This window comes from Agelaius phoeniceus, chromosome 18, assembly GCF_051311805.1.
Source record: "Agelaius phoeniceus isolate bAgePho1 chromosome 18, bAgePho1.hap1, whole genome shotgun sequence".
Lineage (NCBI taxonomy): Eukaryota > Metazoa > Chordata > Aves > Passeriformes > Icteridae > Agelaius > Agelaius phoeniceus.
Genome location: NC_135282.1, coordinates 1,670,008 through 1,692,393, shown reverse-complemented (window position 1 = coordinate 1,692,393; position 22,386 = coordinate 1,670,008). Strand labels below are relative to the sequence as shown.

Sequence of the window (22,386 nt, the reverse complement as noted above, 5' to 3'; positions counted from 1 at the left end):
TCTCTCACACATTTTGGGGTTCCCTCGTTGATTTGGGGGTTCTCTCGCAGTTTTCGGGATGCCCTCGCACATTTCTGGGTGCTCTCACGGTTTCTGGGGTGCTCTGCCCGTTTTTGGGGTGCCCTGGCGGTTTTTGGGGTTCCCTCTCTCCCGTCCCGTCCCCCCTGCAGTTGCGGCCGGCGGCCGCCAGGGCGCGCGCGCGCTCTTTGCGCCTCTCGCGGCCGCCGCGCGCCCCCCCCCACTCAGGGCCCCCCCAGGCCGGGGCAGCGGGACCGGCCCCGGGGCTCTGCGGGCCCGGCACCGAAACCGGCCCCGAAACCGGCCCCGAAACCGGCACCGCGGGCAGCCGGGCCCAGCCAGGCCACGCGGGGCTGCCCCGCTCGCCGGCCCCGCGGGCATCGCGCAGCCCCGGGGCGCTGAGCCGCACCTGCGGGCCCGCCCCGACCGCGCTCAGGTGAGCCCGGCCCGGCCCGGCCGCGCCGCCGCAGCCCCGGCACAGCCCCGGCACAGCCCCGGCACGGCGCCCGCTGCCCCGGGGGAGCCGCCGCTGCTGCTGCCGCTGCTGCTGGCGCGGGCGGGGGCGATGCGGCGGGGGCGGCCGTGATTGCGGGGCCGGCGGGGACCCCCCTTCCCCTGCCCTGCCCTCCTCGGCGGGCGCCGGCCCCGCCGCCGGACGGAGCGGAGCGGCGCGGAGCGGGCGGGGAGCGGGGGGAGTGGTTACGGGCTCCGGCGCGACACCCCCGGCCCCCCCGCCCCGCTCAGCCGCCCCTCTCCAAATAAATCAGCACCATGACTACTTCTGGGCATGGAACAAAGAGGATGCTCTCCCGGGGCCCCGCGCTGCTCCTGGCGCCGCTGCTGCTCCTGTGCCGAGGTAACCCCGGTCCCGCCGCCGCGACCCCGCCGCTGCGCTCCTGTTTGTCTGCTTTGGTTGTTGTGTTCGTTTTGGTGCTTGTTTTTAACTATTTGTGTTTATTTCACATCTGCCCCCTCCCCCGGTTTTATTTGCGGCCGTTTCCCCCATGCCAGCCCTCCCTCCCCGGCTCCCCCCGGCGCTCCGCGCAGCGCTGCGGGTGCAGCGCGCTCCGAGCTCCGTCTCTGGGGCGCACCAAGAAGTCCCCAGCCAGCTCCGCTGTCCCCACGCGTGTCGCGGGCTCCCGGCCCCCTGCGCGAAGGCTGCCCGCCTGCTTCGGCCGCTGCCAGCGCGTTGCTGCCGATCTGGGGGAAAAAAATGGGAAAAGTTTGGGATGCCGGAGCTCTGGGCGATGGAGAAGGGCCGTGGGGTTTCCCACGGGGCGGCCGACCCCCGTTCCTCCCTGATGCTCCTCGCTCTTTCTGGCTATCTATGGGGTGGGTGGGGGGAAAGATGTGCAGGAGTTAAACCCCTTCGGTTTACAAAATACTTGTGCAACCTTTTTGCGCTGAATTCCGAGAAGGACGGGTTTCGCTAGGCTGGTGGGGAGCGGGGTCTGGCCCTTGATTGGGCTCAGGTGGGATTCCCTCATCACGGCCAGCTGCGAGGCAGCGCGCCCGGGCAGGGAGTGAGGCTGGGAGATGCTCTTCCTCTGTTATTCTCTTATTTTTTTTTTTTTTATTTCCGCCCCAGCTGGACTTGGGATCAACGTTTCGGGTCCCAGGTGCAGGTGTTTGCTGGGGAAGGGCTCAGCAGAGCGCTGCCCCTGGGACAGTCTTTAGCAGGACTTCGCTCTGGGGACGTTCTCCTCTGCGAGCTCCCCTGAGCTCCCTCGCAGATGCTGCTCCTAATAAACACGGGCTGTTAAAAGCAAATTAATTAAGGTGCATCGGTGCTGAAGTTGCTCGGGGATTCGTTTGCGCTTACTGCTTCTCGGGACGGCGCTCGCGTTTGGCCGTAGCGTGGAGCTCGGGCTGCTGGGGAAACTTCGCGGGGGCTTTAGGAATACGCCTAAATGCAAGGATTTTTGGTGAAAAAGGAGCGATCCATGGGAGGGGTAATAGCAGGAGCTGTCGCTCTTGGGGAGGGCACAGGGAAGGCTTTGTGGCGGGGAAGTGTTTTAGGAAAGGTTCCTACAGGAAGAGCAGGAACGATTTGCTAGGAAGGCGACACCAACCTTGGGGACACACGGGAGATGGACAGCAGGCAGTCCTTGCTCTGCCCACCCCAAAAAGCGCTGCTTGCCCCTGCCCTCCATCCCCGCCTCGGCTGGGCTGGCACCTGGGAATCCTCCTGAGCAGGACACGGGGACCGGGCTGCAGAGTTTGGGGTGCAGATCGTGGGGACCGGGGCACCGAGCACAGGACGCAGGGCACGGGCTGCCTGTGGGTCAGCACTGCCCCATGGAATGGTGGCTTTCTGTGGCCACTGCCGTGCCCTGTGCTCCGTGCAGCTCTTCCTTTATCGAGGAGAGAGTTGGGCGCAGCAAAGGAGCAGGTTTCTGGGTTTTTTTGTTGTTTTTTTAGAATATTTTTTATTTATTGCTTTGACATATTAATGGTAATCTTCTCCCTCCTCCCGTCTCCTCCTGTGTGGGTAGCTACCATGGTGAGACTGGGCTGTGGGTGTAATTCTTCCAGCGCTCTGAGTGCTTAAACATATGGAAACCCACTTTGAAACAGTTTGTGGCTGCAAACCTACCGACGTATCCATCCATCCCTCCATCCATCCATCCCTCCATCCCTCCCTCCCCGCCGCTCTGAGCCCTCCCCGCTCGGTGTGCGCGTCAGGAGCTCGCAGTGCGCTCAGCTCGAGCTGTGAACAGCGAGCGCGCTCCCCGCCCGCGCCTCTCTCCTCTCTCGGCCGTAGCATCCTCCTGCTTCCCTAGCGGAGCCCTGTGCCGCCCCTGCGGAGCGCAGCCGTGCCTGCGCGGGCAGAGGGGCTTTGGGACCAGGGGACAGCTCCTGCGAGAGAGGCGAGCGGCGGCGGAGCCCGGGAACGCCTCCCCCCGGGGCTGTGCCGATCCTCCCGCAGCTCGCTGGAATCCAAGGCGGTTTTCTCCTCTGGATCACAGGGGTTAACGAACCGCATCTCGGTTTGGGTTGTTGCAGACGGGAGAGACACCTGCATGAGTCATGCCGCGGTGCTGCTGCCATCTCCGCAAAGCTCCCGGCTCCTACAGACGCTCGCCTTGGGCTCTTGCCATTTTTCTCTATTTATTTGCCTTCGCTCCCTCCCTTCCCCCTTGCCGGGGCCGGCTCTGGGCTGGCTGCGTTGCGGGGACGGGCGATGCACCAGGCTGAGTTTCTGCAGCCTCTCCCAGGCGGGTGGCATTTGTTCGCCTGTCAGGCGGGTTCCCTAAATAGCTTTGTGCAGGTCCAATTAAGAGATCAGTGCGCTGCCCCGGCTCTCGGGGCTGCTGGCGCGCTCGGCTGCGAGCAGAGGGTGTGCGTGTGTGCCTGGCAGCCGAGGGCCGCTCACGCTGAGCTCGAGGATGTCTCTGGCTGGCAGCAGGCCCCCGTTTGTTGCTGGCATCTAGGCAGGGTTTTGGCCGCCTTCCTCGCTGGCGGCGGCGGCGGAGCTGTCTCCGAGGTTATGTGAATAGGTATCCTGTGAGCGAGCTGGATGAGTTACCTGAATATTTTGTTTTCCTGCCCGGTGCTGTGTCACCGGCTCGCTCCGCTGCCTCGCAGCCCGGCAGGGCAGGGCCGGGGCGTGCGGAGCTCACTGAACACGCTCCTGCAGCCCCTGTGGGATGATGCGCTCGGGCTGCTGTCAGCTGTGCGTGAGGAAGGACCCGCGATCGCTTTTAGACTCTGGCTCCAGGGGGGCGTGGGTGGAGAGACATTATGCTTATTTTATTATGTGTCCCTGTATCACTCTACCTAATATGGAGACACTTTTTATTCAGAGGCTCTTTAGGAACAGAAATGAAAGACCTGCATTATCTACTGTACAATAGATTTGCAGATCATGATCGTACAAACTGTTGAAATGTAGGTTATTTTCCCCAGATTAGTGCAGATCTCAACATTTTATGCAATGACTGCTCAAACTGATGTGAAGTGGGGGATAGTGGGCTGGGGAGGGAAGTCTGAAATTATTATAGTGCCTTTGCTCCAGCATCCATTAGAGCAGAATATTTTAGATACCCTGATTTTACTTCCCATCAGCATAAATCTAGACCAGCTGCTCTGAAGTCAGTGGAGCTCCTCTGGATTTATGCATCGCTGCTGCGATCGGCATTGGGCGCTCTGGGAATGCGGGAGGCAACTGTGTGACTTACCCTGCACAGCATTTCTCAATTCAAAATCTCCTGTCACTGCTGCTGCAGCCTCCTTTGTGTACTTGAAATGGGGAAGTCTCACTGGTTTTGGGTTTTGATTATTTTCTTCAATACGTGCGGCTCGGTCGCAGAACTCTGTTCACTGGCTCTGGCTGATCAATAGAGGCTTTTGTGGTTTGAATACCAAAATGGTTACATTAAAATATAAAAATCAATTAAATGCAATTAATTTGCTGTATTTTATTGCTGGGAATGGTAGTCACTCCCAGCCCTATTATCTCTGTGTTTAAGGCAGCTCAGCGTGGTGAGGAAGGTACGAGCCCAGGAGCAGCTGCAGGAGGTCAGAGCAGAGGGCTGCCAAGCCTGGGACAGGGCTTGGGTCTCAGAAAGGATTTTTTGGATGAAGGATGCATTCCTGAGTCAGAGATGGCTCCATTTGTTTAATTGCTGTGTTGGGTTTGCCATCCTGGATTTGGTTGCTGTTGGAGCCCAGGCAGCAGTTTGGAAGGCACAGTCCCTGGGCAAGGACTCCCTTGTTTCAAAGTGCCTGGAGAGAAGAGTCTGTGCTCCACAGAGGTGCACAGGGATTTGGGGTGCACAGGGATTTGGGTTGCACAGGGATTTGGGCCATGCAGGGTTTTCCCATGGGTGCCAGTGGGATGGAGATTCCACCCTGCTGACCCCACTGAGCTGGGGTCCTCCTGCCCTTCTCCATAGCTCCCCAGAATTGTGTTTTGCAGCCAGGCTGCTCAGGGGGCCCGTGCTGGCTGCGTCCCTTTGCTGAGAGGAGGAGGAAGGGGTGCCATTAGTCGTGATGTTGGGTTATGGCAGCTCATGCTGCTTGTCCTGACCTTGGTGGTTGATGCTGGTACCAGGCACAGGTTTTGCTGTGATGGAGAGGTGGTTTCATGAGCTCTGTGTCTCATGGAGGTGGCTGCAGACTTGTCCTGTCTCAGAGGAGCAAAGGGGAGCTGGCAGCCCCCTAAGTCCTGTGTGAAGCCAGCAAAACCAAGGTCTTTTGCCCTTAATAAACCTCCTGGTGAAAAAGAAGCCCCCCCTCCAAAATAAATACTGTCAACAGCTCAACAAATTTAATTCACCGCTCTTGATTCCCCCTTCTCTCCTTGCCTGAATATAACTGACATTAGTTGGTGACAGGGGTGACTTGCTTTGGTGGCACAGCTTTAGCTCTCAGCCCTGTTGGTGGCTCACTGCTGTGCTTGCCCAGCTGTCAGATCCTGTCCATGCAGTGCCACGGAGGCTGTGCACTGTGAGTTACCATGTGCTGCTCTAGGTGTCGTGGAAGCTGCTTTGGTTTCGTGCTGTCAGGAGTTCCCAGCTGGCATTTCAGGGGAAGCAGCTCCCACGTGAGGATGGGCAGGCAGAAATTACAAAGCAAAGAGGTCCCTAGAGACAACTTAGAGGGAGGATGGGGATTGCTCAGTGTCTGGCTTTCCCTGGGTGTTCCCACTGCCCTCTGTGACGTACAGGGCTGTGATGGAAGTAAAGCCAGGGCTGCTGGAGTGTGTGTGGGGGTGAGCTCCTTGTGGAAGGGCTTTGTGTTTGGGCAGCACCTCACACAGTCGGCTTTAGTCTCAGGTGCGAGGTAATTATTCATGTTTTTTCTGCGCTTCCCAAAAATTCTCTTGCAACACGCTTCGAGCTGTTCTTTGTTTATATAAATGTTTGTCTCTGATAGCATTCAGAAGGCTTCATGAATTTATGATGTGCTCCAGATTCAAGCACACTTTTTCCCTTTTCTCTTCTTCCTTCTTTTTTCCCTCCAAAACCACTCTTTCCTCCCAAATTTTGGTGATGAAATGGCAGGAGGAATGCATATTTCAGCTGACTACTGAGAGGCAATGTAAACACCATCTTTCATGGAAAATCAGTTTGTTCAAGTTCAAAAGCAGCCCAGCCTCTCCACTTGATCAATTTCCCTGTCATAGGAGATGATTTTAAAAGTGGTGATTATGTCCTATCTTGTCTCTTGCAACTTCAGGCAAGGAGAGAAAATGAAGTGTAGCATTTGATTCTAACTCTGTTTTTTTCCTGATATTTTTTTGGTGATGGTGGTAGTCAGAGAGCAAGCAAAGGGGTGCCCTGAGGGGTGAGGGATACCAGGAACAGAGGAGTTTCCACGAGGCTGCTGTCTGCTGAGTAAACTAATTGGAAACTGCATGTAAACCAGCTCTGCTCATCTCACCGTGCCTGCACCAGCTGGCCCTCAGGAGCTGCTCTGCCCCATCCCTTCCCCTGCAGTGGCAGGAAATGGGCTTTTAGTGACAAAGCTGCTAAATCCTGGGGAGAGGGTGCTTGGTGCTCGGTGGCTGCATGGCCACGTCCTCCTGCCTCGGGATGGTGCTGCCATCTGCTCAAAGGCTGTGCAAAGCCCACAGGTCTGGTTATGGGCAGGGGGTGGTGTGAAACCACCCGTGTTGGGCAGCTCTAGCTCGGCATTGGTGATGGAAGGAGATGATGGAAAAAACTCCACTGATGCCATTCAAACTGGGGCTGAATGGAGAAGCAGGGACCAAATCCTCATTGTGGGCAAGCCCAGGGGCTCAGCAGGCTCCAGAAAGGTGTTTGCAGCCCATGGGATGTGTGGGAGGTGATGCCTCTGGCCAAGCAGCTGCCCCTGTGCTGAGCCCATTTATCCACACACACAATGTTGGGGAGCCCTGGGGGGAATCAGCCTGAGGAGAAAAAGCATTTCTGCCAGAGAGGGGAGCAATGTCATCCTCATTACCCCAGAAATAAAATCCTTTCGAAGGATTGAGAGGTGCACGTATCTTTGGGTTTTTTTGTTTAGCTTGTATGGAAACATTTCAAAAACAGATGGCAGAGCAGAGATTTATTTCCCTTTAAGTGCAGAGGGCTGGTGCACAGGACCTTATCTGCTTGTGGGCCCTGTAATAAACCTGCCAGCAGGTGATTTAAATCCAGTTTTTCTGATTGGGAGAGTACTGAAAGGAACAGGGTTTATGTTACTTAGGAATTTTATGGCCAATGTTAGACTTTTAAGATGCAGGAATGATCAGGGCATGGCTCTGTAGCACCAGAGACGTTCATTTCTTTAATAAAGGCTCTTCCCTGAGTCAGAAAAATGAACCATTTTCTATTATTTAGCAGCTGAGCTGCCATTGCTGTTTGCATGAGTGACAGACACAGCTACTTAAGATCTCAGTTTAGGAGTTGTTGTCAATTAGCCACAGCTTTTGCTTAGCAGCAAGACTCTTGCCACAATGGGGAAGGAGGGTTGTCTAATGGATGCTGCAGCTCTTGAAACAAACATTTGTGCTGCAGCTTCAAAAAAGGATGAAATTCATACCAAAAATAAGACAGAGCCCCTGTGCCCTAAAAGGGAGCCCTTGAGCAGATGGAGCAGGTTTCTATGCAATAAGCAGTAATTAGAAACTCAGCAAAGAGCTGGTAGCTGCTGACTGCTCTTGGTACCCAGATTTCTGGTTGAAAAAGGAGAAATCCAAGATGAGTTTTGGAAGGAGCTGGTCTGGACGTGTGTGTGGGGCGAGACCCTGGCCAGATTGAGCACCTGGTGTGGTGACAGACGACAGCCATGGGCCCCCAGTGCCTCCGTGCCTGAGTCTGTGGGGCCACAGCAGCCTGAAATGTCCCTGGGGCACCCTGGGTGGGGGTAGCAGAGGCTGACAGCACAAGGTCTGATTGTCTTTCACTGAGTGCAGAGAGAACACAACACACACACAGTAGAGCAGGCTTTTAAAAGGTTGCACCAGAGGCACCCTGAGAGGGTGCTAAGAGCTTTCTAGAAGCAGCAGAGCCCTTTCAGGGCAAGCCCAAAGGCCAATGTGCCTCAGCCTCTCCAATTCATGGGAGTTAGAGCTGGAAAAGTTGGCAAATAATAAACTGCCTTTCCCATCTCTGGAGGTTGGGTACAGCCTGTTCCTGAGCAGGGCTGGTTTTCAGCCACCAGGACTTCTGCTGCTTCCCTTGGCAGAGCTCTGCAGCCCAGCAGACCTCTCTGTGTTCCTCCTACGCTTCTCCTTCTCTGCTTCATTCCATCCTTTATGGCATCACCTGAGCTCCCAACCCTCCATCCCACCACCCATCCAAAGCCAAGCCCAGGCAAATCCATTCAATGGGGACAAATGGTTAAACAGGGAGTGGGAAATACTCGAGAAAAGGAGCTGGGTCTGGCATGTAAATACCCAGCATGTAAATACCCAGCATGTAAATGCATCTGCAGCTGGAGGTTATTTGGAGAAGAGAGGGCAAGGGCTTGAAAGACACGTGGTGATGAGCCATAGATTCTGCTCTGAGAACACTCAGAAGGCAGCTCCAGTGGCACTATCTAATTCATCTCCCACTAAGACATTCTGCTCCAAGGTGTTTGAAAATAATGGAGTAGCTTAGATACTAACATTATTAAATCCTCATCTCTGACAGCTATGAGAATTAATATACAAAGGTTTCTTCCACTTTTTTTTTAATGCAGCACAGTTACTCATTTCAGGTCCTTTGCTAAGGAGTAGCCCACTGAAAGTTATTAGCATGAATATTGGTGCAAAAAGGCTCAAGTCCATGAAAGAGGAGAAACAAGAGATAAACAGAAGATAGCATGAATTTTATTGCAGTTGAGACATTTTTTTTTCCTTTCAAATATGAATCATTTGTCATTCTTTCACCTGTAGATCTCAAAGGGCTTGAGAGAAAAATGTGGGTACCATTGAAGCCATTGTCTGTCCTCTGCATCATCCCCATGAGGTGCCCTGGGGCAGGAGCCCAAAGCCAGTGCTGAGGCTTTCTCTAAGGGCTCTCTGTCTGCCCCAGCACTGGCATTACTTGGTTCTTCTGCTGTGTTTGATTTGCACCAGCCCATTGCAATTTTTATGGGAAGTCATAAGCAGAAATGAAGAGATGGAATTGTTGTTCTTTACTGCTGATATCAAAGACAGTCCTACAGAGCAGAGCCCAGATGGTGGTGCCCATCTCATCACCTCCTTGGTGGGATGGAGCTGGACAGGCCATGAGGATTGGGGTATTTCCACTGGACTGTTCTCCAGATATGCCCTTTTAAACCCCAATGTCCATGTTGTGCACCTTATTTCACTTATTACAGTGTCATAATGAGATTACTGGAGTCTGCTGTAAGCCCTGAGGGACAAGTGTCATCTCCTGGCTACAGCTCCAGCTGTGTCTTCTTGAAGTGTCCTGCTCATCCAGAGTTAAAGCATTTCCCTCCCTTTCTAGGGAGCCCAACACATTAAATGTGTGAGAAGGCTTTATTGCATTTAACCACATGGGGAAAGCCAAAGGGCAGTCGTTGTTTTGGTTGCCAATGTTTTGGTTCCTGCACCAACCAGCAAACTCTCAGATGGTTTCCAAGCTGCCCTGGGCCCTCTGTCCCCTCCTCAAAGGGCTGAGAGCTGGAGCAGCCCCAGCTCTAACTCATATCTGTCAAAATCCTCATCCCTTAGGTGTGTGGAATCTGGGAATGGTCGTGGCAGACTCCAGTCTGTGGGACTTCATCATCTGAGTTATTATCTCCAAAATGCAGTTCTCTCCCTCAGTGGCAGTCTCCTATTGAAAGCACTCTCTTTCAGCAGGGCACTTGCATTTATTTACTGTGCAGCTTCTCCCATTAGTATAATCATTACTCCTTGGACTGGGTTTGAATTCAGAGCATCCCACTGTGGTACTTAAAGAATTAATTACAGTGATGAAAGAATTCCTCTAAAGACTTCTATGAATTGGTCTGGTTGAAGTGTTTTAGCTTTGCTTCAATTGGTGCAGCTCTTGTCAAAGGATGGTGAGAAAATGCATGGGTCAGTGATTCAGATGAGGCAAATTACGTTAGAAAAATTGATTTGATTTAGAAAGTGAGCTTTCAGATCACAGGGAATTGCCTGCTTCTTTCTCTGCCGTGCTGATTCTCCCTGAAGATGAGCAGAGGCAGATAATTCAGGGTTAAAGTAAGTGGCTCTTGTAAAAGGTTTGTCAGAGAGTGAGGAGAGATGGGCTGACACACATCTTTAGATAAACCATTATTGACCCATATATTGCTATCCGTGCATCAGCTGGAGTTACAGACGGATGGGAATGCTTATAAACACTCTCAGGCAGTTCATGTGGCTCGCTAAAGAATTGAATCCTTGTTTTTAGCTTTGGCTTTTCTTTTTCTCTCCCCAGGAATGGTTTTCCCATGGAGCATACCTTCAGAGCTGGCACCAGTCTGGGAACGTGTGCTGTGTGGCTGCCTCAGCCAGCTCTGCGTTGCCTGGCTCTGTGCTTAGTCATTCCTGGGGCTGGCAGTTTGCTTTTCCCGAGCTTTTTCACTTCCTCAGATCAAGCTGAGCGTTTCCTCCTTCTGTCCCTTGTCTTCATCTTAAAGGGGCTGCAGTCCCTGGGCTGCACTGGGGTGATGCCCAGTGGCTCAGGCAGTGTCCCCTTGGGGGATTGCTCCTAAAAAGCACCTTCTGAATGAGCAGTTCCTTCCCTGCACGCTCAGGGGTTTCTTCTGAGCTCTCCTGCTGGCCAGCCCCTGGCAGTGGTGGGCTGTGAGTGCAGAAGCTGCTGCCCAGGGACCCATGTTGCTCCCACCATTCCTGAGTGGCTCTGAGCAGGCTCTCTGTGCTTGTCAGAGAAGCAGGGATGGAGCCTGGCAGCGTTTCAGTTTGCACTTTGTAAAATTTGTCTTTAAAAAAAAAAAAAAAGTTAAGGAGATGACTTTTGCCTAGCAGTGCTTTTTTGTTTCTTTCTCACCTTGCAGAACCCTCTACATTGCAGATTGTTTGCTGGAATGCTGAGAGACCTCATTTTTGGTCTGTCTAGCACTGGTGGTATTTGTCTCCATAGCTTCAGCAGCAGCAGCAGCTTCCTTGGCATGGAAGTGCAGGAGTGGGCTCGGCTGTGCCTGTGCCATTCCCCCTCCCCAGGGTGGGCACGAGAGGGGCGCAGAGCCCCGGTGGTACCCACGCAGCGGGGTCCTTTTGGCTGGCAAAGGGTTGTGTGCACCTTCCTGTGCTTGCAGAGAGCCTTTTCCATAGCCCAGCCTCAGGCAGGGAAGCGAGATGACAAGTGCAAGGAGAGAAATGATGCTGGGGAGAGCTGGAACGGAGCCTCCCGCCAGCAACTGAATTCAAGGCTGCAAAAAGAAGTTGCAAAAGTAGCAATCCATCTGTCCACTTAGTGGGAGAAGCCTAAGATCATTTCACAGTAATCAGCCCCCTGGTGTTCAAAAAAAAACCCAACCAAAAATACTGCAGGTTTTTGCTTTACTGTGGCAAATTCTAAAGCAAATTAATGTTCTCAGAGGCTGTGAGGCTTCCCCCCCATCTCTTTTTGACAAGTAGGGGTTGTATCAAGTTAAAAATAATATAAGAAACAATAGACTGTCTTTGTTTCTTGAGATAACCATATTTCTGCCATACATTTCAGAGATTTTCTGTCCTCACTGAAACTCTGTGGTTAATTACCAGCAGAGCTATTGGCAAGTGGCTGTTTTTGTGCAGGGTCAGTTGGGTGGTGAGCAGGGTCATCATCACTTGGCATGTTCCCAAGGTGATCCATCGTGCAGATGCACTGCCATGCTACAGCTCCTTGGCTCTGTCAGCATCTCCAATAAAAGCCACAATATTCAGGCATTTTAATTTGGTTGTAAAAACTTGCTCCAGGCACTACAAAGTTCAGGAGTGTTGGTTTATTTATTTATTGTAATCACATTTAATTCTTCCTTTTCCCTTAACTGTGAGGGCATAGAGGAAACAGGCTCCAAAGATGCCTCCTGGTTCTTGCTTATGTGAATTGAGAAGCACTGAGTTGGAGGAAGAGCACTGATTTCTGCCTCTGTGTGTGGAGACATTCATTCAGATTAAAGGAGGGGTTTGAACATGCCAAACTTGAAGGTGACCATAAGGAACCCTCCTTGCAAAACACTCCTGGAGAAAGATGCTCAGGGTGGGCGTTTCCTCATGCCAGGTGTGGGTGGCACACCCCTGGAAGGATGTCCCTGCTGTCCCCAAAGGCTGCAGCCCCCTTTGGTTTTGGGGGTGGCTGGGGCTGTGGGGAGCAGAGCTGGACCTGGGCACACGAGTGAGGCACAGCAGGAGCCAGAGCTGCCGAAATGCAGCAGCTGCTTTGCTGCTGCACAACAATTTGTAATTAAAACGCAACTTGCCATCCTGATTAGGTTAAGCATTTAAATTCATTTGCAACTTTTTTCCCCCCTGTATTGTGTGTGTAATTAGCAGCATATGACGCTTACATTAGCTGAGTTAAAAGTTATAATGATTAATTTGCACATCAAAGCCTCCCCGTGAATCAACTGGTGCAGTGCCCCGGAGAGGGCTCCAGTGCCCACATGAGCACATCCCTGTGCCCACATGAGCACATCCCTGCCTGCTCCAGGGGCACCACGGAGGCTCCAGGAGCTGGGTCCTGGTCTTTGAGTCCTTCTGCAAGGCAGCAGTGTCCCTGTGCCCCGGGTCTCTCTGTAGATGACAGTGTCACCAGGATGTGGCCATGCCTTTCCTGCCTCTCAGCTGGGCTGGTGCAGCCTGAAGCACCTGACTGACCCTGCACATGGGGGCACCTCAAAGACAGCCTGTGAAATTGCTGGTGGTTCCAGTGGCTTTGTGGATATAAGCATTGCTCTGAAGTGTTTTGGCCAAATTCTGGTTGTTTTTACCCAGGTTAATCTTTGATTATGAGTTTTGCCCGAAGGTTTTGTAAGTCAGATTGGAGCTCTAACTAGTAAAGAACCTTGTTCAAGCAAGCCAAAACCAACAAGAAAACTACTCTAAGCTAATTATAAAGAATGTCTTCTTTCTTTCTTATCTAGTCATAATATTGTCTTTCTTTCCACCTTCTGCTGAGCTGTGAAAATATTCTGCAAAATGATATTTTTGAGTAGATGGAAAAGTACACCCCTGTCAACAATATTTTTCTATTGTTCATCAGAGACAGGCTTCATAACAGAAGAGATCCGTGCTGGAAAAGTACATCAGCTGCAAACAGTTTATTCAAAGTCAGCTCAAATAGCAGGGAAGGTTTTTGAGTTCCTACTCCAGCTGAAGTTGAAATGCAGAATGCAGCTTCTAATATTTCAGAGACACGAATGGTGCAGGTCATAATAATGTATTGCCATTTTCACAAAAGACAGGTTTTCTGTTAAAGCTTCCAGTGGAAAAAAGGTCTGGAGGAGTTTCAATATTTACCTACTGTTTGAGCTCCTGTATGAGGGTGCCATCTCCTTCCCTAGGGCACTGTGGGGGAGTGGAAAATGAGTTCCCACCTTTTTTGGTTCATGTACCTGTCTGTGTGTCCGTGCACATGGGAGCACTGACGTTAAGCTGGTGGGGTGTTAAATGTTTCACTTTTCCAACCATCAATTTCAATTGAATTTCATAAGCCATTAAAGTTCTCTGCTGCTTTCTTTGCTCTTCCAGTCATTTGAGCTCCAGCCATTTAGCTGAGGGTCCTGAGGCATGATTGCTCTGTGGAGCAGCAAAAGTAAATTGGTTCCTGATGTAAAATCTTTATATATATATATATATATGTATTTTTTTTCTTTTTTGATCTCTCCAAGTCACTGTGAGTGGTGTTACAGTGTTGGGCTGATGATGAGGATCTTCAAGCTTGGCTTTTTCTGGTCCAGTTCTGGATCCCCCACACAGCATCTTTTAAAAAGCTTTTGTGCCTGGCTTGAATGGCAAAAACATAGAGCTAGAGTTGGGGTTTTTTGTGTTGTTGTTTATATATTTATCTGTAGAATCATGGTGCAAAGATTGGACTGGGGTTTTGGGTTTTCTCCCTGTAGAAATGTTTATGAGGATGAGAGTTATTTGGATCAAAAGAGATCTTTTGGCAGTCCTCTGACTTTGATTCAGTACTGGCAGTGCAACAAATAATGAAAAAAGCAATCATTTCCCCTTCTCCCACTTTTATCCTCAGGATAAATGAATGGTTAAGATCTCTGTGCTCAAAAATAATTGCTCGTGGCTCTTACAGAAAAAATGAAAATCCATAACACTCACCCTTTAAATGGATTATTTGATCTTTCCTATTGGTTTGTGTTTTGCACTGCTGAGTGTCTTTGCTCCCAGTCTGAGGCTAAACTGGACAAAGTTGATGTGCAGGCTTTGCAGATTGATTTTTGGGGAAGGAAAACTGGATAAGGAATTTTACTGCTTTTGAAAGCAGTGCCCATGGTGGGAGTTGAGCAGTGGGGATCAAGCAGGCCCTTGCTGTCAAGGCCCACTCTGGTAGAACTGTTTTGCACAGCATAAAGTTAAAGAATTTGACAGAATACAGAATGAATGGGGAAAAAAGAGTAACTTTAACTTGCCATGTGATTTTAAAGTAGCTCAAACATCAATAAATCAGAGTGTGTGTGAGTGATGGCTGGGACCTGCTGGGCAGTTCTCAGCGTGCTCCTCCTGCAGCTGCAGGGGTTGATGAACAGATGGAGGTGTCCACCAGTGCTCTGCCAGCCTTTCTCTCCTTCCTTTCTCTCCCTGCTTCCATGGCAGTGGATGTGAGGATGAGCTGCCATATTTTACATCTTCCCTCCCCAAGCAGCCAAATGGTGCTGAGTGCCCAAGCTGGCTGCCCATCCCCAGGGCTGTGCACTGCACCTTCCTGGGGCTTTAACCTCCCATCTTTCCAGCAAAGCCAGGCATAAAAGATTAGGCTGGGCCTGTATTCTTTGTCTGGGGATAACTGCAGCAGTTCCTCTTTTTGTTTTTAAATCCTGCTAATTGGTGCTCTCAGCCTCAGCTCCAGCTTAATGAAGGCTGCTGTCTGGGAATCATCACAAACAGTTATGGAAATGCATTTAAATGCTTAAATCTGTTGTACTTTTCTCTTTATGGGCTTATTCCTTCAAAAAGCATAACTGTGCCCAGGGTCCCTCCCTGCCCAGGATGATTTCTCTCCGTGAGCCCTGTGCTGGGGCTCTGGCACCTCTGCAGCACAGAGGGTCCCCAGGAGGGAGCCCCTGTGCTGAGGGAGCAGCATTTTCAGTCTGTCTGCTCCAGATGGGGCCTTGGGATGCTGGGCATGAGAACTGAGAGAGCATCCAGCTTCCCTCCTGCCCGGGGAGGAGGAGAGCACCCTGCTCCTCTGACCTCCCCAAAAATCATTGGCTCGACCCAGTTAAACGAACAGAGCTGCTGTGGCTGCACTGCTTGTGTCCCTCTGTCTGGCAGCCTGCACACGTCTGTCCCTCTGCTCCTTGTGGTGAGAACCCTGCAGCTGCAGAGGGGCAGAGGAGGTTTAAGCCAAAAGCAAAGGGAAAGGTCACGGTGGGTTTTCCCACCATGGCTGTGATTGTAGGCACTCATTCTCCAGCTCTGAGAGGTCTGAGCCCGCTGCTCCTGGGAGGGATTTGCACAAGGGTTTGTGGTTTCTCCAGAGGCAGGGGAGCAGCATGCAGTAAAACAAGGGGTTGTGTTTAGAGAACAACGTGGGGTATTGTTCATTTGTGCTCTGGTTAGGGGGACATGCAAGTGGTCTAATTCCTGTATTTTAAGAGCAACCTTCAGCCCCCATGTGATGGACAGGGAAAATGAGAAGAGACTGCTACAAGCCAAAAGCAGCAAAGCCATGAAGCAGAGCCTGAGACAGCTTTAAAGCTATGAACATAATTACCCGAGGAGTCTGCCAAGGAACCAGATGCTGTAAATGAAAGAATAACTTCCATGGCTTGGCATCTGTCTGCGATCCAGGGAGAGGAGGAGAAGCAGGGAACTGCATGCAGGGCTGGGAAATGGTTGCTCCAGTTGCAAAATGAGTACCTTCAAAATATTTAGTGTATACTGGCATTTTTGTATGGAGGAGAGTGAACCTGTTGGAAAGAAGAGAAGACAGGTCAATGTGCTTGTCCTGTGGGCAGTTTGACAGTATTCTGCAGTCCTGGTGTCAGTGATATGTGGTTGGTTGGCTTCTGGGAAGATCTGGGTGCTGTGGCAGCTTAAGCAGGTGATGATAAATGAGGAAGATGTGACTGGGCTGAATTCTGAACCTTTTGGGACCCATTTGTGCCCAGAACCCTACAGAGCACTCTGTTTTCTAGGCATGGATGAGCTCAGTTGATATTAAGTGGCTGCATGTGACCTGTTTGAGGTCAGGTCACTCTTGGCAGTGCTCTAGTTTCAAAAGCCAAACTAGGAAGTTCCTGCTATTTCTCTCCCCAATTTATTTTTACAATTACTGTTAAAATAATTGCAGTCCTAGCAAAGGTAAACAGCTGGGTTCGACATAATCAGTACATAAACAATATCCATCATTTACATGGTATAAAACCTCTGCCACACAACACGTTCCTGAGGCTGCATCTTAGGGGAAAAATAGAAAACCTTTATGGAAAAGGGAGCAGAAAATCAGCTGGGGTCCTCATGGATTGAGTACATGTGGATATCAGCAGCAGTGCAGTCTCCTTTCCACTTGTGCTGGAGCCAAACACCCCAGAAAAAGGGGGTGATGACAGAGCTGCACATGGGGCATCTTCAGAGCCAAGTGAGTGGTGCTTCCTGGGGTGCAGAAACAGAACTTGCCTCTCCCAGCTGGGAAATAAAGGCAGGGAGCAGTGCTTAGAGGTTATAGGGGAAGTTCTTGTGATTTCAGCCCAGGACAGCAGTGTTTTTCAAACCAGGAAGAGGAACAAGAGCTTTGCTCGTGGGTTAGAGATTTTTTTACTGTTTCAATAACCTTATTTTTTACCCTTATTTGGCTCTAATCAGTAGAAAATATGTTCAACATGCACCTTGGGTGCCCAGGATGGGATGGGTATGGGACATCACCAGCATCCCAAGGAGCCTGGCAGGGAGCAGGGAGGAAACTGGGGGTGAACTCAGCTGCTGCCTCTGCACACTTAAAAGCTGCTGTATGGGCATCCTTGTTTGTAAGCAGCTGTGGTTATTTTGCCTCAAAATAACAAACCCTTTTTGCAAGTAGGAGTTTGGGGCAGGCCTGTGTATTGCTGCAGCTTGGGGACACAGTCATGTGCAAGTCAGAGAGCCACATCATGTTGAGTGCTGAATGACTCTGCTTATTAATATAATAAACCAGAGGAACACTGTCATGGCAGTCTCTGCAGCAAGAATCCAGGGGTTATTTTAACCAAAGCACATTAAATCTTCCTGTCTCCTGAAAATTGCACCCTGGAGGTATGGACGGGAGGGTAGGAGGGGTAGGAACATTTAAAAAGGGTTTGCAGGAGTTTTTATGCATATCCTGGTCTCCAGAACAGTGCTGTGTTGTCTGGGGTTTTATATCTTCCCATCACTGTAGTTAAGTTCCTCAGACGTAGAAGGAAAACATTCTCTCTTTTATTTTCTTCTCCCTTCATTCTCGATTTTCAACATGAAATTTTCTGTGCTGTAGCACTGGTACAAGACCTTTTCTTCAGATGTGCTCTATGGAAACATGCTGTCATCCTCTCTGAAAGCTGTGAAGTGTGTGCATGTATATTCTGTACACTCAGGCACACACTATGCAGAGATACATGTGTGTATGCATAGGGTTTCCCCACTCTCTCTCAGATAAAATAGGCTTTTCTCATATCTTTAACAAAATCTGGGTGTTGTTAGCTGATGGAAGATACAATTCTTACCAGGGTACCCTGATGGGCTCACAGCTGTATCTGCTGGGGTTGATTCAAGGGCAAGGACACTCCTCCCTTGCACCCTGACTGGCATTTTGGTCCCTGGGTGCATGGGTAGGGTCACCAGACCCTTGGAGGAGACCTGCTGTGGGTTAGTTAATGGCCACAGCCCAGCTGCCTCTGTGGGAGCCCACAGAGAGGCTTCTGAGGCTTCAGATGGCCCCAGGATCAGGGCTGCCTGCTGAGATCAGCACCTTCCAGGAGGCTCCGTCCCCACAGGGAGGGAGGTTCAAACAAAAAGGCAAGAGAGAGCAAGGTGAGGGGCGTCCCTGCTGATCCCCCTGAGGTATTTTGTGCTCTCTGTCCTCCAAATGCAGAGCACACTGGGCTGGGCCTTGTGGCTGTGCTTGGGAGAGGAGCTGGAGCAGCCCAGAGCAGAGGATGTGACTCCCCTTTGCCACCCTCTGGTGAAAAATGTGCCCACATCTCCCTGGGTTTCCTGTGTGCTGGCTCGACACACAAGCAGCTTTCCCTTCTCTTTTTCTAATCATGCAGAGGGCTCAACACACTGTCTGAAATAGCTTTTTTGCCTCAACAGGGAGGTTCCTTGAGGCAGTAATTGACTCTTTCTTTCAAGCAATGGCATTTTACCTGGGAAAGCAGCCAGTTGGTATTTTCAGCATAGCAGAATTCTGCCTTGCTTTGAGAGGAGCTGGTTCCAGATCTTCCTTGGGGTTTTTTTTCCCCCCTTAGGATGATGTCATTTTACTTTGTGCACTCTCTATCATGCTGTACAGTCTCTCCAGCTCCTTGGGAAACACTTCCATTAGACAGGCACTTAATTTTATAGGAACAGCACCTGCAGGACCAACAGGTGAATAATCTGGAGCCCTCAGCTGCATCATGGGCAGCTGAAATGTTCAGTGACCCTGAAAGGAAGGCTGAATTGGTAGTGATGGTTTTTTCCTTGAAGAATCATAGGATGAAATGTGTGATAACACAATTGAAAGTGAAGAAGATGCTGGATATGGGCAAGAAAACTGAAGAGACCAGGAGAGAAAGATTTCCAAAGCAGAAACAAACTGTTCTTCATTCTTAGTTTTCATGCCAATTTAATGTATTCATGAAAATTGCCTCAATTTAACTTCAGGGGAGAAAAAAAGCTACAGGGTTGCTGTAGCTAAAAGGCTGCATCCTGTTTTAGTAAGTTTGCTATACTTTAGATTCTTATCTAGAGGGGCTTTTTTTATGGTACTTTCTACCAGCAGTTCTCCACACCTGTTTATTTTTAAAAAGCACTCTGCAAGCTGCAGGAAAAGGATGCTAAGCACAGTTATCCCTGTTCTGCAGGTAGAGGGAACTGGCAGAGATGTGCAGTAACTTTGGTCTCTGCCAGAGCCAGGAAAACAGATGAGCCTTTAGCTCCTGAATCCTGCACAGCACCACACAGCCCTGCCTGGGAGTCATCCTGCAGTGTGTGACTGGGGCAGGAGGTGCTGGGCTGAGCTGGTTCATCCTGCTCAACTCAGCCTTGCTTTATGTTCCTGTCCTGGAGTTCCCCTGTGTGATAAGAATGAAAGCAGTGGTGAATATTTTGGATTATGTACTCCTTGTATAGCAGAGGATGAAACCTGGATAGGCTTGGCTGCTTGTCTGGCCTCTCTTACCAGTTAGGTAATCTGGGGCTGAATCTTGCCCCTGCTCTTGGCATTGGTTTCCCCCCCCAGTGTTTTCCCTCCTCTTCCTTTCTGCATTGTTCGTGTGCCCACACTCAGGTGGGGTTTAAGAAGCACTCCCTGGCTTTGCATGGTGGAACTGGCAGGTTCTGCTCAGCTCATCAAGGTACATAGAAAGGCACTGTGAGCCTGCCATGCTGCTGCTCTTGGTGCTTCCTCTGCAGGGTCTGTGCAGCCACCAGCAAAGCAGAGCTGGGCACTGCCCTCTCTCCAGCACAGCCTTGGGCCCACGGGGATGGGACATTGCTGGCATCTGGAGTGAGAGACAGCAGCACCTGTGCCCATCCACCCCAGCAGCTACAGAAGGTGACCACAGAGGCACAAGCCTGATTTGTTTTCTGGAGGTTTTGATGCATGAAATGCAGGGACAGTGTTTCCCTCCTGGTACCTGCAAGCACACGATGCTCTGCAATAAATTAGCAATGCTGCCCTGCCTTCTGCTTAGGAAAGGGCTTTAAGGTGATTTTTTTGTTTTTGTGCTGTGCCTCTTGTGACAAGCTGGAGACTGTAGTTTCTGGGTGTACTATATCCTCCTCAACATTTTAAAAAATACAAATCCTTAAGAAAAACAATAATGCACTTTCAAAATTTTGCAACTTCCTTTATGCAATGTGGCCTTGTTGGAGTGATCAAGGTACAGGCACAGATCCTGCAGTGTGCTTAGGCAGAGGCACCAAAGTTTGCAGAATATGGACTGTAGATTTTAAGGTCTTTCAGTCCAAAGTTAGATCTTTTTTTCTATCTTTGCAAATGTTTCTGATGCTGTATAAGTACAGTCTTTGAGGTTTACCAGCAGTTAACATTATCACACACTTCCACTTAAAGCAAAATCAGAGTGCCTCTTTTATATCTCTGAGAGAACTAAGAAAGCCTTCTTCACAGCATTGCAGACAAATGGAGATTGACAGTTATTAGTTGATGCTCTAACTGCTCTGACAGGCTTTGATGCAGAGGGGTTTTCAGTGACTGACTCTGAGCCATCCCTCGTGCCTGTTCCACTGAGGTGCTGAATCCACTGCTGACCATTTCTTTGGTCCCCACTGGGCCTCTCTGGCTCCTGGGCAGCGAAGGTGCTGATAACTGAGCAAAGTGGGCAAGTTGCCCAGCAGAAACCTCCTGTTTGCAGCAGATGCTGAAAAGGGGACAGAGGAGCTGTTTTTTTCCTTCATGGCCTTGTTTGGGGCTATTTGGAGGCAATACAGAAATGGCAGGATTATGTCATTCACATTGCAGGTCACTTCTAGCAATTATCAGCAGGAATTTAGCACCTAATCTGTGTCTAACAAATCAGAATTAAATCTTTAATTGAAGATTAAAGGACTTAATGTGAGAAGTAACTAAATATTACCCAACCTGTTCACCTGCTATTGCTTGGGTGTTCAGTGTCTCTCCTGTGCGAGGCAAGAGCTGCAGGTCTCAGCTCCCTTTATCCAAGTGTCAGCAGCATCTGTGTGGATGAGGCTTTGGGCAGCAAGGCTGCCCCATCTGCAAGCACAGCTCACAGCCCCCAGCCCTGCTCCAGAGCCCTGGCTGCCACTGCAGCCCTCAAACACGACACTGTTTGTTTGTCACGGCTGTCAGGGACTCTGTCAATCTCTGGTGCTGTTAATCCATCCCGAGTGGATGCTGAGCAAACCTTTCTGCTGGCTGGGAGAAATTTACTCTCTGCTGATACTTAGCAGCAAAAAGACAGGAAAAACAATTATTGATCACAAATGAGTGGGGCTGTGCCCAAGCCCTCTGAGTCCCAGGCTGCATTTTGGGTCTCTTTCTGGGCACAGTAAGCTTTGCATTGAAATCAGCCAACATCCCCCCTGCTTCCTGCGGTGCTCAGGAGGACTGGGAGTTAAATTTCCTTAACTCACACAGCAAAAGCAGAGCCCTTGTGTATTTTGCATGCCGCTATTGGTGCTGCTCCCCGTGGGCAGTGTTGGGATTGCTGTTGCAATGTCTCTGCCCCGGGAGCAGGGAGGGGCACACGGGGACATTGCTCAGCCATGTCCCCCTTTGTCCTCACGGCTCCCGATCCCGCAGCACCATCGATGCCATCGACCCGGGGAGATTGCAGCCATCTGGAGTTAAGCAGAAAATGGCACTGCCTGTTGCTGGTGACACAGGACTGCTCCTCCCGGGGAATTGATGCTCATGGCTATTGATTGGAAAGCACTTTGCATTGCACTGAATGTCACTCTAGTTAGTTCATAAATTTATGGATGCCATTCTGCATTTGCCACAAACTTTCCTGCTTTCTGTCATTTTTTTTTTCAGGAGAGTTTGAAAAAAAAATGGCAACGTGATCTGAACAAATGGAAATATGGGAGTAGGATCCTGGCTTTTAAATTTGCATTTATCCTGTGTCTTGAAGAGCAGTGTTCAGCTACCTCTGCTTTCTAATTTTGCCTTTTAACATGGTGTGAAGCCCAGGGAGACTCGTTAGATGTTGATATAATGATATTGGTAAAATATTGGTATTTGGAAATGATTGTCAGATAACTTTCATTTTCCATGCACAAGTGCACAGTAAACACACACATTTATCTAATACTTTGGAGACAGCTTTAGTCTTTCAGATATACACTGGGTAATTGAAAACAAATGTTAGCTTCTCTTTAATAGTGCTCCACACTAGTCACAGTGCGGTGTGACCGAGTTCTCATTTTAGTATTCTTCAGAGACACTTGAAGTATGCAGCTTCTTAAATCCGAGCTGACTTGGAGCTCTCTGTAAAATGCATTATTGCAGCTGTTGGAGGAGAGTCTGTCGTGTTTGCTCCTCCAGCTAATGCCTGACCTGTTTGAATTGGATGCCCTCCTTGCAGCCCACCAACATTCTGGTCCGAAATTTGGTAAAAACCTCAGCAGAGGCTCTT

The 22,386-nt window shown here is 50.3% G+C and overlaps 1 protein-coding gene across 1 annotated transcript in view; it reads left to right on the top strand.

Moving 5' to 3' along the window:
* The first annotated feature begins 558 nt into the window (after positions 1 to 558).
* LOC129128470 (transmembrane protein 132B) overlaps positions 559 to 22,386 on the top strand; it is a 228,052-nt gene continuing 206,224 nt past the window's right edge. The window contains exon 1 of the mRNA XM_054645799.2: positions 559 to 874. Coding sequence (XP_054501774.2) covers positions 790 to 874 — 85 coding nt within the window. The 5' untranslated portion in view covers positions 559 to 789. The remainder of the gene's footprint in view (positions 875 to 22,386) is intronic.